The sequence below is a fragment of the Kogia breviceps genome, chromosome 11 (genome assembly GCF_026419965.1).
Source record: "Kogia breviceps isolate mKogBre1 chromosome 11, mKogBre1 haplotype 1, whole genome shotgun sequence".
Classification (NCBI taxonomy): Eukaryota; Metazoa; Chordata; class Mammalia; order Artiodactyla; family Physeteridae; genus Kogia; species Kogia breviceps.
The window spans coordinates 74,114,972-74,133,009 of NC_081320.1; the positions used below are offsets into that span (position 1 = coordinate 74,114,972).

At 36.2% G+C, this 18,038-nt stretch overlaps 1 protein-coding gene across 1 annotated transcript in view; it reads left to right on the plus strand.

Annotated features, from left to right (window-relative positions):
- HEATR5B (HEAT repeat containing 5B) overlaps positions 1-18,038 on the plus strand; it is an 89,952-nt gene that overhangs the window by 7,228 nt on the left and 64,686 nt on the right. The window contains exons 4-11 of the mRNA XM_059079287.2: positions 1,417-1,525; positions 3,084-3,233; positions 9,511-9,682; positions 11,367-11,524; positions 12,506-12,755; positions 15,204-15,359; positions 16,056-16,306; positions 17,915-18,026. Coding sequence (XP_058935270.1) covers positions 1,417-1,525; positions 3,084-3,233; positions 9,511-9,682; positions 11,367-11,524; positions 12,506-12,755; positions 15,204-15,359; positions 16,056-16,306; positions 17,915-18,026 — 1,358 coding nt within the window. The remainder of the gene's footprint in view (positions 1-1,416; positions 1,526-3,083; positions 3,234-9,510; positions 9,683-11,366; positions 11,525-12,505; positions 12,756-15,203; positions 15,360-16,055; positions 16,307-17,914; positions 18,027-18,038) is intronic.

Genomic DNA, 18,038 nt, shown 5'->3' on the forward strand with positions numbered 1-18,038 from the left:
ATAAAATGGTCAAGTTGCAACACAGGAAACATTATAATTTTGTCAGAATGAGTGGTTGACATTTTACGTATAATGAGAGAGGAGAGGGATCATTGTGGATGGACATAATTTGAAAAGTCCTCAAAAGGGAAGGCTGGGTTTCTTTCCAAAGGATGGGTATGATTTGTTATATAAATATATGTTTATTCTCTTATTTTCCTAACAAGAATACAATTTGATTATCCATAGTATCTGTTACAATTATACAGAATAAACAAGGTATTCTTTTTTTAAAAAATTTTTAATTGAAATATAGTTGATTAATGATATTGTGTTAGTTTCAGGTATACAGCAAAGTGAGTCAGTTTTATATGTATATATAGTTTTCAGATCATCTTCCATTATAGGTTATTACAAGATATTGAATATAGTTCCCTGTGCTGTACAGTAGATCCTTGTTGCTTACCTATTTTATGTATAGTAGTTTGTATCTGCTAATCCCATATTCCTAATTTATCCCTCCCCCCTTTTCTCCCTTTGGTAACCATAAGTTTGTTTTCTGTGTCTGTGAGTCTGTTTCTGTTTTGTCTATTGGGTTCATTTGTATTATGTTTTAGATTCCATATGTAAGTAATATCATATAATATTTATCTTTCTTTGACTTACTTAGTATGATACTCTCTAGGTTCATCCATGTTATTGCAAATGGCAATATTGCATTCTTTTTTATGGATGAGTAGTATTCCATTGTTTTTTTGTTTTTTTTGTGTGTGTGTGTGTGCTATGTGGGCCTCTCACTGTTGTGGCCTCTCCCGTTGCGGAGCACAGGCTTGGCAGCCATGGCTCACGGGCCCATCCGCTTCGCAGCATGTGGGTTCTTCCCAGACCGGGGCACGAACCCGTGTCCCCTGCATCGGCAAGCGGACTCTCAACCACTGCGCCACCAGGGAAGCCCTCCATTGTATATTTACACCACATCTTCTTAAACCAGTCATCTGTTGATGGGCACTTAGTTTGTTTCCATGTCTTGGCCATTATAAATAGTGCTGCTATGAACATTGGGTGCCTCTGTCTTTTCAAGTTAGAGTTTTCATCTTTTCAGGATATATGCCTAGGAGTGGGATTGCTGGATCATATGGTAGCTCTATTTTTAGTTTTTTAAGGAACCTCCATACTGTTTTCCATAGTGGCTGCACCAGTTTACATTCCCACCAACAGTGTAGGAGGGTTCCCTTTTCTCCACACCATCTCCAGCATTTATTATTTGTAGACTTTTTGATGATAGCCAAGAGTCAACAAGGTGTTCTTGAAAGTTGAAAATTAAGGATTTGTGGCCAAAAGTGTCCTGCACAAATACAAATTGATTTCTGAAAATAAAAAAACTGTTATAAAATTATTAATCTGAACAGTGACTGGTGAAAATGTCACTTCTTACAGGGCTGCAGTGGCTTGTGTTGGAGCATTTTATGAAAAAATGGGGAGAATGTTAGGCAGTGCATTTCCAGAAACAGTAAATAATCTTTTGAAATCTCTGAAAAGTGCAGAGGTAAGTTTTACAACAAATATTTAAATGTTTTGCTTGTGGTGGGAGTTAGATGTTAGTTAAAAATATATGTTGCCTTTTTTCTGTCAGTGTAGTACTTACATTGCTTAGCAAGAGGGTAATTTAAAATTGTTACTTGCAAAAAAATATTACTTGCCCCTTGTTTTAATGTACATTACCTCATATTTCAGGGAGAAGGGAAAGAATGCTTTACCTTGACAAAGAATAGGTTTATGTATTATTTTATTTAGCCCTAGGGATATTTTTGTACTGCCATATTATTTTTTGTGCCATAGCTAATGTATTAGTTTCCTACGGCTGCCTTAATAAATTACCACAGACTGGGTGGCTTAAAATAACAGAAATTTATTGTCTCACATTTCTGGAAGCTAGAAGTGTGAAATCAAGGTATCAGCAGGGCCGTGCTTCCTCTGATAGCTCTTGGGAATAGTCCTTCCATGCCTTCTTAGCTTCTGGTTGTTGCTAACCGTCCTTGGCTTTGGTGGTATTCCTTGGTTTGCAGATGTATCTCTCCAATTTCTGTCTCTATTGTCATATGGTGTTCTCCCTATGCATCTGTGTTTTGTGTCCAAATGCTTCTATTATAAGGATACCAGATTCTTCTATTATAAGGATTAGGGTCCACCCTAATATAGTATGACCTCATCTTTACTTGATTTCATCTGCAAAGACCTTATTTCCAAATAAAGTCATGTTCACAGGTAACAGGGCATAGGACTTGAACTCATCTTTTGGCGGGACAGTATTCAATGCACAGCAACTAATATGAAGTAAAAATAGTTCTGTTTTGTCATGTCAGTTTGGTATTACTTCTGAAAATTTCTTGTTCATTTGGGGTTAACGAAAAATAGACCAAGCACTGGTCTCATAGTCTAATTCTTTGTCTAGGAAAGCTAAAGATTTCTTGGACAACACCTCTTCTGGGAACTCTTTGTCTATTAATTTATTAAGCAAGAATTGAGGACATATTCTCAGGCGTTAGTCATATAAAGATGAATAAGATCTACTCCCTGACCTCAAAGAGCTTACAGTCTAGTGAAAGAAATCTATGTTTGAATAAGTATACTATCAGAAATATGAATCAAGCACAATAAGAGTATAAAAACGAGTTCAAAGTAGTCTCAAGAAGTTGATAGTTTGGAATATATCTGTGAGAAGTTTTTAAAATGTGTTGGATGTTTTCTTCCTCTTTTAGATGGTTTATATTCTTAAGTACTTTTTACTTAACTTTTCATATTCTGAAAGCTTGGGTCCTTGAGGTATTATATTGAAGCTTTTGAATTTGTCATGTTCTCATTATTTGCACTTCAACAGATCATGGAAACATAAGAATATGTTTACTTATTGTAACCTGATTTCTCAAATCATTATTTTGCTGAAGTTAATGATTATTTTTACCTTTCAGGTACGTTCTAAAATACTTTTTTATTTTTCATTACTTACTATTTATGTTTAGAGGTAAGACCATTAGGCCCAGAGAACTTTTGTCTTTTGGTATGTTCTTATTTAAACGTAGAATTTGCTTTATGTTCTTTTCTAGTCTCAAGGGCGAAGTGAAATCTTAATGAGTTTACAGAAAGTTCTAAATGGACTGGGTGGTGCAGCAGCTTCCTGTCATCGTGATATTTATAAGAATGCCAGGTCTCTCTTAACTGACAGGTCAATGGCTGTTCGATGTGCAGTTGCCAAGGTTAGTACTCGGCTGTTTATAATGTTGCTCCTTATCCTGCTTGCTCTGAAACAGTCAATGATTTTTTTTTCTTTGAAAGTTTCAAAATGAGATGGCATGATTTTGGTTCCCATGAATTAGTTTCATTTCATCTTCTAGAATTATATATAAAATGGAATCAGGTGGTATGTGCTTTTTTTTTCCTTTTTGCCTGGCTTCTTTCACACAACATAATTATTTTGAGATTTCTCAGTGTTGTTACATGTATCAGTAGTTCATTCCTTTTTATTGCTGAGTAGTATTTCATTGTATGGCTATGCCACAGTTGGTGGATTCCTTCGCCTATTATGGACATTTGTTTTGGATATTACAAAAAAAGCTGCTGTGAACATCTGTGTACTAGTTTTTGTTATTGACACATGCTTTCCTTTCACTTGGGTAAATATCTAGGAGTGGAATGGCTGGATCATATTTTAGATTTACATTTAATTTTTGGAGAAATTGCCCTGTTTCCAAAGTACTATGAGATTTCCTCATTCTCCATGTCTCACCAACATTTGGTATTGCCAGTCTTTTTAATTTGGGCCGTTCTTATAGATATGTACAGGTATCTCATTGTGGCTTTAATTCGCATTTCCAGACTAATGATGATCATATTTTTAGGTGCTTATTTACCATCCATAACTTCTTTGATGAAGAGTCTATTCAAAATTTTTGTGCATTGTTTTATTGAGTTATTTGTTTTCTTATTATAGAGTTTTTTAAACGTCTTTATTAGAGTATAATTGCTTTACAATGGTGTGTTAGTTTCTGCTTTATAACAAAGTGAATGAGTTACACATATACATATGTCCCCATATCTCTTCCCTCTTGCATCTCCCTCCCTACCCCACCCCTCTAGGTGGTCACAAAGCACCGAGCTGATCTCCCTGTGCTATGCGCTGCTTCCCACTAGCTAGCTATTTTTTGTTTGGTAGTGTATATATGTCTGTGCCACTCTCTCACTTTGTCCCAGCTTACCCTTCCCCCTACCCATATCCTCAAGTCCATTCTCTAGTAGGTCTGCTTCTTTATTCCCGTCTTGCCCCTAGATTCTTCATGACCATTTTTTTTTTTTTTTTAGATTCCATATATATGTGTAGGCATATGGTATTTGTTTTTCTCTTTCTGACTTACTTCACTCTGTATGACAGACTCTAGGTCCATCCACCTCACTACAAATAACTCAATTTTGTTTCCTTTTATGGCTGAGTAATATTCCATTGTATATATGTGCCACAGTCAGAATGGCCATCATCAAAAAATCTACAAACAATAAATGCTGGAGAGGCTGTGGAGAAAAGGGAACCCTCTTGCACTGCTGGTGGGAATGTAAATTGATACAGCCACTGGAGAACAGTATGGAGGTTCCTTAAAAAACTAAAAATAGAACTACCATATGACCCAGCAATCCCATTACTGGGCATATACCCTGAGAAAACCATAATTCAAAAAGAGTCATGTACCAAAATGTTCATTGCACCTCTGTTTACAATAGCCAGCACATGGAAACAACCTAAGTGTCCATCAACAGATGAATGGGTGCTTCCCTGATGGTGTAGTGGTTAAGAATCCGCCTGCCAGCGCAGGGGACATGGGTTCGAGCCCTGGTCCGGGAGGATCCCACATGCTGCAGAGCAGCTAAGCCCGTGAGCCACAACTACTGAAGCCCGTGCGTCTAGAGCCCATGCTCCGCAATGAGAGAAACCACCGTAATGAGAAGCCCGCACACAGCAACGAAGAGTGGCCCCGCTCACCGCAGCTGGAGAGAGCCCACGCGCAGCAATGAAGACCCAACACAGCCAAAAATAAATGTATAAAAAATAAATTTAAAATTTAAAACAAAAACAAAAACCAAAAAAACCCAGATGAATGGATAAAGAAGATGTGGCACATATATTATAGAGTTTTGAGTCTACCTTGTAGGTTCTTTATTTCTATATCAGATACATGATTTGCAAATATTTTCTCCCATCTGTGGTGTGTCTTTTCATTCCCTAAATAGTGCCTTTCTAAGAAGAGAAGTTTTGAATTTGTCAAAGTCGTTTTGAATTTTGTCAAAGTCCAATTTATCAGTTTTTCTTATATTAATTGTGCTTTTAGTATTGTACCTAAGAAAGCTTTTCCTACCCCAAGCTTTCTCCTATGTTTCCTAGTTTTATAGTTTTACACTTGGATGTATGATCCATTTTGAGTTAATTTTTGTATATAATGTGAGGTATGAATCGAAGATGTTTTGTTTTGGTTTTTGCACATGGATATTCACTTGTTCTAGCACCATGTTGAAAAGACTCTTTTCTTCACTAAATTGCTGTTGCACCTTTGTTGAAAATCAGTTGTCCATATAAATGTGGATCTAGTTTTGGAATCTCTATTCTGTTTCATTGATCCATTTGTCTATCTTGATGTCAATAACACTTTCTTGATTACTGTACCTTTATAATGTCTTAAAATCAGGTAGTGTTAGCCCTCCAGCTTTTTCTTTTTCAAAATAGTTTTGGCTATTCTAGGTCCTTTGCATTTCCATATAAATTTTAACTTGTCCATTTCTACAAAAATAACATGCTGAGATTTTTATTCAGGTTGCATTGAATCTATAGATCAATTTGGGGATAGTTGACAGCTTAACAATATTAAGTCCAACTCATGAATGTGATATCTCTATCTCTCATTCATTTAGGTCTTCTTTGATTACTCTTAGCAACATTTTGTGGTTTTCAAATGCACAGATCTTGCACCTCTTTTGTCAGATTTATCCATAAGTATTTAATTTTCTATGCTATTTTAAATAGTATTGATTAAAAGCTTTTTTTTTCAATTTCTGATTGTTCATAACTAACATATAGAAATACAACTGATTTTTATACATTGGTCTTGTATCCACCAACCTTCTTAAACTGCCTTACTAGTTCTATCAGCTTTTTATTTTTTTATTTTTTTAACATCTTTATTTGAGTATAACTGTTTTACAATAGTGTGTTAGTTTCTCCTTTACAACAAAGTGAATCAGTTATACATATACATATGTTCCCATATCTCTTCCCTCTTGCATCACCCTCTCTCCCACCTTCCCTATCCCACCCCTCTAGGTGGTCACAAAGCACAGAGGTGATCTCCCTGTGCTATGTGGCAGCTTCCCACTAGCTATCTAATTTACATTTGGAAGTGTATATATGTCCCTGCCACTCTCCCACTTCATCACAGCCCACCCTTCCCCCTCCCCATATCCTCAAGTCCATGCTCTAGTAAGTCTGTGTTTTATTCCTGTCCTACCACTAATCTCTTCATGACATTTTTTTCCCTTAGAGTCCATATATATGTGTTAGCATATGGTATTTGTTTTTCTCCTTCTGACTTACTTCACTCTGTATGACAGACTCCAGGTCCATCCACCTCATTATAAATAACTCAGTTTCATTTCTTTTTATGGCTGAGTAATATTCCATTGTATATATGTGCCACATCTTCTTTATCCATTCATCTGTTGATGGACACTTAGGTTGCTTCCATGTCCTGGCTATTGTAAATAGAGCTGCAATGAACATTTTGGTACATGAGTCTTTTTGAATTATGGTTTTCTCAGGGTATATGCCCAGTAGTGGGATTGCTGGGTCATATGGTAGTTCTATTTGTAGTTTTTTAAGGAACCTCCATACTGTTCTCCATAGTGGCTGTATCAACTTACATTCCCACCAGCAGTGCAAGAGGGTTCCCTTTTCTCCACACCCTCTCCAGCATTTATTGTTTCTAGAGTTTTTGATGATGGCCAATCTGACCGGTGTGAGATGATATCTCATTGTAGTTTTGATTTGCATTTCTCTAATGATTAATGATGTTGAGCATTCTTTCATGTGTTTGTTAGCAATCTGTATATCTTCTTTGGAGAAATGTCTATTTAGTTCTTCTGCCCATTTTTGGATTGGGTTGTTTGTTTTTTTGTTATTGAGCTGCATGAGTTGCTTATAAATTTTGGAGATTAATCCTTTGTCAGTTGCTTCATTTGCAAATATTTTCTCCCATTCTGAGGGTTGTCTTTTGGTCTTGTTTATAGTATCTTTTGCTGTGCAAAAGCTTTTAAGTTTTATTAGGTCCCATTTGTGTATTTTTGTTTTGATTTCCATTTCTCTAGGAGATGGGTCAAAAAGGATCTTGCTGTGATTTATGTCGTAGAGTGTTCTGCCTGTGTTTTCCTCTAAGAGTTTGATAGTGTCTGGCCTTACATTTAGGTCTTTAACCCATTTTGAGTTTATTTTTGTGTGTGGTGTTAGGGATTGTTCTAATTTCATACTTTTACATGTAGCTGTCCTATCAGCTTTTTAAGTAGCTCCTATCAGGTATTCTGTGCGGACAATCATGTTGTCTATGAATAAAGACAGTTTTACTTCTTTTCAAATCTGGATGCTTTTTATTTATTTTTCTTTCTTACTGCACTGCCTTCAGTGCAATGTTGAATAGAAAACATGAGAGGTGACATCCTTGTCTTGTTCCTGATCCTTAAGGGGAAAACATCTAGTCCTTCACCATTAAGTATGATGTTAAGTGTCAGTTTTCCTTGATGATCTTTATCAAGTTGAGGAAGTGCCCTTATATTTCTAGCCTTCCAAGAAGTTTTTATCAAGAATGGATTTTGTCAAATTTGATTTCTTCTGTGGTTTCTGTTGTTGCTATTTTCTAATTAAGCTTTTTTTTTTTTTTGGCTGCTTTCTGCAGCTTGTGGGATCTTAGTTGCCCAACCAGGGATTGAACCCAGGCCCCTGGTAGTGAAAGCGCTAAGTCCTAACCACTAGACCGCCAGGGAATTCCTGTCTAATTAAGCTTTTTATTTTAGGATAATTGTAGGTTTTCCTGCATTTGTAAGAAATAATATACAGAGATCTTTATAAACTTTTACCCAGTTCCTCCCAATGGTAATATCTTGTAAAAGCATAGTACAATATTACAAGCAGTATAATACAGTATTGACATTGACACAATCCACTGATCTTGTTTAGTTTTCCCAAGTTTTACTTATGTTCTGTTAAATGTTTTTTCATCCTCTATTGAGATGAATTGTATGACTTTTCTTTTTCAGCTTACTAATGTAATGAAATACATTGATTAGTTTTAGAATTTTGACCAATCTTTCATTCCTAGGATAAACCCTACATGGTTGTGATATAGTATCTATTTTATATATTGTTGGATTAGAGTTGCTAAAATTTTGTGTATAATTTTTGCATTGTGTTCATGAGGGATATTGGCATGTAGTTTTCTTATAGTGTCTGTCAGATTTCAATATCAGGGTAATGTTGGCCTTATAGGATGATTTGGGAAGTATACCCTTCTCTTCAATTTTCTAGAAGAGTTTCTATAGGATTGGTATTATTTCTTACTTAAACATTTGGTTGAATTCAACAGTACATCTCTTTGGGTCTCCATTTTTCTTTGGGGGAAGATTTTAAACTACAGATTCAGTTTTTAAAATAGATATTGGGTGATTTAGGTTATCTGTTTCTTCTTGAGTGAGTTGTCAGTTTCATGTAAGTTGTCAAATATATTGTCCTTTTAATATGTATTGAATCTGTAGTGATGTGACTTCTCTCATTTCTAATTTTGGTAGTTTGTGTCCTCTCTCTTTTTCTTCATCTGTCTGGCTAAATTTCTATCAAAATGTATTGGTTGTCTCAAAGAAGCAGCTTTTGGTTTCATTACTGTTTTTCAGTTTGCTTGTTCACTGATTTCCTCTCTTATCTATATTACTTCCTTTTTTTCCTGCTTACTTTGTGTTGAACTTGCTTTGTCATCTAGTTTCTTAAGGTAGAAGCTGAGGTTGTTTACTTGAGACATCTCTTCTTTTTTTTTTGTTTTTTCGGCCACTCCATGCGGCTTGCAAGATCTCAGTTCCCCTAACCAGAGATTGAACCCAGGCCATGGCAGTGAATGCCCAGAATCCTAACCACTAGGCCACCAGGGAACTCCCCAGAGACCTTTCTTCTTTCTAATACAGGAGTTTAGGGTTATAGTTTCCTCCTAATTGCTGGAAACTCTCTCAAGGCAGTAAGCTGGGACAGATGTAGGGTTCAACTTGCATTTTCCATCTCTTAAGGATTAGCATTCTTCATTGCTTGATGTCTAGAGTCTTCAAAACTGTTGTTTCATATATTTTGTCCACTTTTTAGTTATTTCAGGAGAGAGAGTAAATCTGGTTCTTGTTTATCCATATCTGGAAGTGGAAGTTCTAATTTACCTTTTTTTTTTTTTTTTTTTTTTTAAATTCCAGTGTCTCCTAGAACTACAGAATGAAGCTGTGTTCATGTGGACTGCTGAACTGGAAAATATAGCCACTCTCTGCTTTAAGGCTTTGGAAAACTCAAACTATGGGGTACGGGTGGCAGTGTCTAAACTCTTAGGAACAGTCATGGCTACAGCACTGATGCCAAAACAAGCAACAGGTATCGTTGTTTGCCAGCCCCCAATCTAGACTGTAACAGGTATTTGAAGGTATATGGAATGCTTCCTTCTAAATGACTTATTACTTCTAGGCAAGTCACTTTAAAGGCTTTAAATTAGTATCTTTGTCTAGTTTTTCATAAAATAGAAGTACCCAAATGGCATTTTCCTTGATATAGTCAGGACTTTTTTTTTTTGACCACACCATGGGGCATACGGAACTTCCCCAACCAGGGATCGAACCCACACCCCCTGCAGTGGAAGCACAGAGTCTTAACCACTGGACCACCAGGGAAGTCCCAGTCAAGACATTTTTTAAGATGATACTGTGCAACATTACATGCATCAAGTATGTTGGACATATAAGCAAATAAGATTTATGAAATGGTTTTGTATCATGTTCAAGGGACTGGAATCTGGCACTTTACCTGCCTTCTTACTTTCAGTCCCTGATGAGTAGATCCCCATTCATAGCATAGTATTATTTTTTTTTTCTTTTCTTGACCATTATTATAAGCAGAATCAGAGACAGCATTGATTTTCCCAGTGACTTCTACTGTGCCTCACAGTTCCATAGAGGTGCTTCAGGGACAGTTCTGAGTAGATGCTGAGTGAATCCAGCTCTGCTGTTGTCCCTACCCGTATTCCATCTCTGTATTGTAGAAAGAGAAACAGATCTTACAGATTCAAGTCCTAGCTCTTATGTTTATTTGTTGTGAAACCCTTTGAGCTTTGGTCTCTTCATCTTTAATCATGATTAGTTCAGTGTCTGAATTAGATAATGATGATGATGATGATAGGTAACAATTAAGTGCTAACTATGTATAAGACACTGAATTAAGCATATAACAGAGTTTTATTTAATCCTCTCAAAAGCCCTGTGAATTTTAAGTACTGTTGTTATTCTCATTTTATAAACAAGGAAATTTAGGCTTAGATTGTGTCATTTGTGGTGTAATAAGTGTTCTATTAAGTGAAATTAAAACCCAGGCATTCAGATTCCAAAGCCTGCATAGTTAATCGTGAGCTTTATGCCTCTCCTACAGAATTTTTGTGAAGATTTTGTTTGCTACTATGTATGAAAGGACTTTATAAAATAGGAAGCTCTTTACCAGGGATGGCAAGTCGGTTGCAGTCCAGTGACGTTTCAATCCGTTGGTAATTGTTGTATAGAAAGCGTGGTCTTGGGAATTGGGAATTCCCTGACGGTCCAGTGGTTAGGACTCGGCGCTTTCACCGCCATGGGCTCATGTTAGATCCCTGGTCGGGGAACTAAGATCCCACAAGCCATGTGCTGTGGCCAGAAAAAAAGAAGTATTGTGTCCATCTCAACTGGGAGTGAGGGCTGCAGTCAGTTAGCAGTGTCTGCTGTGAATGTGCGTTGTCTTTGTTGTGTTACACATATCAAGGGTAACATAATTACTAGACTATTTTGGCATAGATATATTGAATTGTTTTAATTTCTAGCTCCTTTTTTTAGCATTTTTTTGCTTCAAAATTGAATTTAATTTTATAAATATATTGTAAATTTTAAGATCATAAGAAAATAAATGACCCTATCTCCTTTGTAATAGTTTAAGTATCCTTAAAAACAATTACTTGAATTTTAAAGCTAGATTATTAGAAAATATTATTTAACTAATAGCAAAATATATTTGCTTATAAATATATTTTTCTTCCTGAAAGTAATGCGCCAGAATGTGAAGCGAGCAACATTTGATGAAGTCTTAGAACTCATGGCCACAGGATTTCTACGTGGAGGGTCAGGTTTCTTAAAGAGTGGTGGAGAAATGTTAAAAGTTGGAGGGTCTGTTAATCGTGAAGTGAGAGTTGGAGTTACACAGGTTTGTAATATATATGTATAAAAGAATTCTCTTGGTATCACGTGTGAAATTTCATGGAAGACTCTTACTAAGTAACAGCACGTACAGAGATTTTTAATACTGTCTAAAATTAAATAATTTTTAAAATGTCTTTCAAAACATTTCTTTTACTAAATGAATGAATTACATTCAAATCTAAATTACACCTTATATGGAAAGGTAGGTATTTGATGTGTAAAGAAGCCTATGTCTGCTATATCTATCTGTCTATCTTTAATAAAATTTTTCCGAATTTTACTTCGCAGAAAATCAGAAGTAAAGTAATTGAGTTTTAATTGAAATTGTATTCAAGTAGCTTGAGGCATTTAGATTTTAATATTTTCCAACAACTCTTGTAGCTAAAAATATTGGTTAGTTCTTTGGATTTTTCATCATTGATTAATCACCAGTGTAATTATGCAGTTAAACCTGACTTGACATTATAGTTTCAAAATAATAATACCAAATAAGATGTTATGGTTAATAACCTAATAATAATTAACACTTAATAGTATGAAATGGTTTTTTGTGATCTTAGTCAAAATCATCCAATTATACCTTATTCCAGAAACAAACATAAAATGGAAGTAAACCATTTGTATCTTACAGTCATAAGCAAATGTTTTGTAGCTCTAGGTCAGCGTTTATTTAGCATGTTAGGGTTTTATTACTATAACTTATCACCTTCATCACCAGGGTGAATTCACCTTTCCTTCTCTCCCACACCATTCTCTCTGTGTTCTTCTTGAAGTTATTATCCTGAGAGCTGTTTTTAGTCAGATACTTCAACCAGTAATTCCCATGCTAGAAGTACTAAAAAGGTCTCAAGTTTTAAATTTTCTCAGTTTTAATCTCAAAGGTAATTTATTTTTCATGCTGTCATCAGTTATTTATGTAGTTGCTTTATCTGTAATTTCAGTTCATTTATATTAATTTATCTAAAGCATCTTAATCTGTTTACAGGCATATGTTGTTTTTGTAACAACATTGGGTGGTCAGTGGTTAGAGCGTAGCTTTGCCACATTCTTGTCTCACGTACTTGATCTGGTTTCCCATCCTCGGGCAACGCAAACACATGTAGAGGCTGTGTACTCCAGACGGTGTGTCTCCTTTATCCTAAGAGCTACTGTGGGCAGTTTGCTAGGTGAAAAAGCCCAGATTGCAGCTGCCAAAGAAATATGCCAAGCGATTGGAAAGCAAATGAAAGCAGTAGGTAAGAATTTTTTAAAAAAATAAATTTATTTATTTATTTACTTTTGGCTGTGTTGGGACTTCATTGTTGTGCGCAGGCTTTTCTCTAGTTGTGGCGAGCAGGGGCTGCTCTTTGTTGCAGTGTGCAGGCTTCTCATTGTGGTGGCTTCTCTTGTCGCGGAGCACGGGCTCTAGATGTGCGGGCTTCAGTAGTTGTGGCACACAGACTCAGCAGTTGTGGCTCGCGGGCTCTAGAGAGCAGGCACATGGGCTTAGTTGCTCCGCAGCATGTGGGATCTTCCCAGACCAGGGCTAGAACCCATGTCCCCTGTATTGGCAGGTGGATTCTTAACCACTGCACCACCAGGGAAGTCCCAGTAGGTAAGAATTAATGTCACGATCTGTATTGGTGATTACTTTAGTCATTTAGTTCTTTACTGTTATTCTTAATAAATACTAATAGATCTGATTAGTTCATTTATCTTTTTGGACTGTGTTTTAATAGTCATTTTTATTGTGTACTCTTATTTGATATTCAAACAACATGTAATTACAGTGAAGTGGAGTTTTTCAGTATTTGGATAGTGTGTTTGTAAGGTTAGGCTTTCTATTTTATATCTAGTATCTACCGATTTTATAGCTCTCCTGGTATACCGCAGCACATTGAGGAATCTTTGAGGAGTAAGCTATTGTGGTTTTTCTTCTTGGAACCTATTGTTTCATAAATACATGTTTTCCCCTCCGTTAATAGGCGTAATGTGAAAATTTAGAGAGAAACAGTTACAGGTGGTTTTTACCCCACTATAGGATATACTGTGAAACCTCAGTAATTCATAATTAAAAGAAATCCTTTTCTAGGAAGTGTCAATTTTATAAATTTTTCTGTTTAACAAGTAGTTATTGAGTATTTGAGATTGCAAAGCAGTAATTCAGGTTTTAAACAGTGAGTAAGATAAAGTTCCTGCCTTCCTGGAGCTTATAATAATACAATTAAGGAACTAACACAAAGTAAAATATAAATTCTATAAGATAATTTACTTTTATCACTGTTGGGAATATACATTACCTTTAATCAAGAAAATTATATTGCTTAACAGGGGTCTTTAGAAATAAGAATTTAATGAATAGAAAATATCCAGCACTTTATATTTAGAGAATATATATTGAGCATCTTATAAAATTAATAAAAATCAATCTACAAATATTTTATAGTTTTTGTTGTTTATAATAGCTTACTGGGCAAACCATATTTTAAATGCATGGGACTAACTGAAAGTTAGGAATTGTGAATTAAAGGGTGTTTAAATTAATGAGGTATCATTCTTTAGATATGTTAAAATAATAATCTGCCCTAGGTTCACAACTTTATAAATATTTGTACATTTATTCCTTGAAGAAATGTTTGAGTGTCAGAGACACTGTGCCAAACAGTGGGAGTAAAACAGCGAGCCACATGTAGATAGCACCTGTTCAGGGAGCTTAGAGCTTAGTACCTAAAAGAGAGAGTTTGTGCATTTCCAAGTCCAGAAATGTCTAAGAAGAAAAGAGGCATTTAATTTTAATCCATAGTGTATTAATCTATTATATCCTATTATTCTACATTTTATAGCCTGGTAATTCATAATGAATGTAAATAAGAAAGTTTTACTGTCATTTAAGGGTTATTAATCTTAAGGTCACAGATTTTTAAGCCATTAAGCCATTCTATTTTTAAAATGGTAAAAGCAGAATTAAACATGCTATGTATCTGGAATTTATGGACCAGAATATATTCTCAATTAGTAATTTGACAAGGAATTTTTATTTGTTTCATGATTAAATATGTTTCAATTCTGTTGGAAGCTAAAAGGTGGGGCCAGAGACCAGCAAGTTAATGGAAACTTTGAGGAACATCCCAGTAAGAAATTCTAAAGTCACTTTCCTTATACATCTTCTTTCTGGTCAGTAATTTGACAGTGATGCTACCAGCACACTACAGCTCTTCAAATAGCAGTGATAATAATAAAGTAACAATAATAGCTGCTAATGTTCACTGAATGTATATTGGGGGTAACATTGTGCTAAATTCTTTATATTGACTTTTTTTTTTTTTTTTTGCGGTACGCGGGCCTCTCACTGTTGTGGCCTCTCCTGTTGCGGAGCACAGGCTCCAGACGCGCAGGCTCAGCGGCCACGGCTTACAGGCCTAGCCGCTCCATGGCATGTGGGATCTTCCCAGACCGGGGCATGAACCCGTGTCCCCCGCATCGGCAGGCGGACTCTCAACCACTGCACCACCAGGGAAGACCTGATTTTTTATCATTGTGGTTTTGATTTGTATTTCCCTAATTATTAGAGATGTTCAGCATACAAACAGAGTTCCTAACAGTCAGGTATCAGCTGGTATAATTTAATAACATAAATTGTGTAGATCAAAAAATTATATCACAATTTAACTCACCCACATTCATACATGATTTTGTGTTTCCAGAAGCGGTAGTGAATGACACTAGTGGTGAAAACAAATCTGGAGCAGCAGACATTGCAGCAAGCCAGCATGTGATGGTTTGTGCCCTGCAGGAGCTCGGGAGTCTGGTGCAGAGCCTAAATGCCACCGCATCCCCTCTTATTCAGGAAGCATCTATAGGTATGATATTCACTTTATATGCTGGAATATTTTTTTCAATAGTTTTAGAAGTCATAGGTGTGATTGATATTTAACTCCTGATTGGTTGCTTATCATGGTAATTAACAGTTTAGATCATTTGTTAAAAGTTGGATTTTATTTAGGATTCACTGTGATCGTGAATCTTGAATTAATTTTTTTTTTTTTTTTTTTGCGGTATGCGGGCCTCTCACTGTTGTGGCCTCTCCCGTTGCGGAGCACAGGCTCCGGACGCGCAGGCTCAGCGGCCACGGCTCACGGGCCCAGCCGCTCCGCGGCATGTGGGATCTTCCCGGACCGGGGCACGAACCCCTGACCCCTGCATCGGCAGGCAGGCTCTCAACCACTGCACCACCAGGGAAGCCCTTGAATTAAATATTGAAATAAAGTTTTGGTAGACAAATCAAAAACAGTCAAAGTTTTGTTTCTAAACTTTATTGAGTACTTTACGCCAACATTTATATTATATTAGATGTAATTGTACTATGTTCTTTATAGAAAATGTTCCTTAAAGTACTTTCTTGTTTATGAGTTGATATATGTGTTTTTTGGCACAGTTCTAAATGTATCTGTGTAAAACCATAGCAGTTATGATTTTAATTATTGTGTTACACATAATCTTTTAACTCATGAAATTGTGTGACTTCTTTAAAGAGTAATTCTTTGAGTATTTTTTAGGCCTTTTGGAGACGGTGACTTCAGTGCTTCTTCACCCAAGCATGGCAGCTCGACTTGCTGCTGCGTGGTGTCTGCGCTGTGTGGCTGTGGCACTGCCTTTCCAGCTGGCGCCATTTCTAGACAGGTGTGCAGAACGACTCAACAACCTGAAAACTTCACCAGAAGCTGTTAGTGGATACAGTTTTGCAATGGCTGCTTTGTTAGGTGGAGTTCATCAGTGTCCTTTGGGCATTCCTCATGCCAAGGGAAAGGTATGACAAAGATCCTAAGATTGTACATGCTGTCACCTTCTGTGATTGATGTTGAACTGGGTGATCAAACAAAAACAGTTTTACTGTGATAATAAATGATACAGTATTCTGCTAATATGGAGTCAACAGACCCTAATTAAAATTTGATATTTAATCCTGATACAGGAATAATAGTTTTGTCAGGGTATAGTATCATTTTATAATTTATTTTAGAGAGAGGGAAAAAAAGCCCTTATAGTAATTCTTTAGAAATTAGAGCTTTTCCTTGGGGTTTGAGATATAAAAATTCACATTGCTATATTCAAAATGTCAAGAGAATGTGCTATTGCTATAGTTAGCATTTTGGTAATACTTAATAAAAGTTGAATGGTTTTCATGAATCAGTTACTTTTTTTTCCCTTTCTCCTATACCTTATACTACTATCAAGATTTTCTTCTTAGGAATATTAAGTGTTTATATAAATATTATTTGCAACTTTATATTGGGGCCAGATCTTTTGTTTTCTGTTTTTCTGTTTTTTTTTTTTTCCTGGGTTACCAGGCCCATGTCCATTCATTTCTGTGAGTTCCATAGCTGCTACTCAAATCTGGGCTTCCATCTCCCTTTGTCATATGCTTGCTTCCTCACTGATTATCCTTCTTGGAATCTTTTTCTCCCATCTCTTCCACCCCTCTTTTGTATTTTATGTTTGCTCAGAGACCCTTAGGAACTACCCAGGGATCAGAGAATAAAATATAATCACCTTTGTCTACTGGACTGGTACCTTCATAATTTGCCTTTATTCCGCCCTTTCATTCTAGTTTCTCACTGCTCTAGTCAGACTAGTCATCTTGCTTTCCTTCTGTGCTTTTTTCAAGCCTCCATGTCTTTGCTCTTGCTAATGTCTTACATTAGAATTTTGTCCCTCTTCTCGTTCACCTACACCAAACTTAGCTGCTTTAGAGGCCCAATTCAAGTTCTGTCTCTTCCATGAATTATCTTCAGAGTTACTCAGTCTGTGATAGCCTTTCTCTTTGCTGACCACTACATCTGTACTATTATTTTATCATTTGATTATGTGCTGCTTGTTACTTGCCATTTTTCCTGTGTCTTCTCTCTCTAAGACTATAAGCACCATAAGATTAGCTTAATGGCAGATGTATAATAAGAGTTCAACAAATCTTTAAATGTAGGATAACAGTACTACTAATAATAGCACTTAATGAGTGATTACATGGACCAGTGCTGTTCTGAGTACTTTGCTGGATTAATTTATTAATCCTCATAAGAGTGAGGTTGGCACTCCTGTTATTCCTATTTTAGCAGTGAGGGAACTGAGGCAGAGAGATTAAATGACTTATCCTAAGTCAGAAAGCTAGGAGATGACAAAGCTGGGATATGAACTCAGGCATTCTGGCTCTAGAACTCTTAACCACTGTGTTGTAATGGGTCTTCTCAAAGTCAGCAGAGCAATCAGGATTGATTAGGTATTGATGTTGCCTCTTGGGTGTGTAAAAACATGTTAACAGCAACAACAAAAAAGGATAACTTCTTTTTTAATGAAGTATACTAGCTGTGTATTTTCTTACTTGATTTTGTTAAAATCCAATTCTAAACTTCTCTTGCAGATGGTAGTTAGTATTGCTGAAGATCTCTTACGAACTGCTGCCCAAAATAGCAGGCTATCTTTACAGCGCACCCAAGCTGGATGGCTCTTACTTGGAGCACTTATGACTTTAGGTACAATTATAT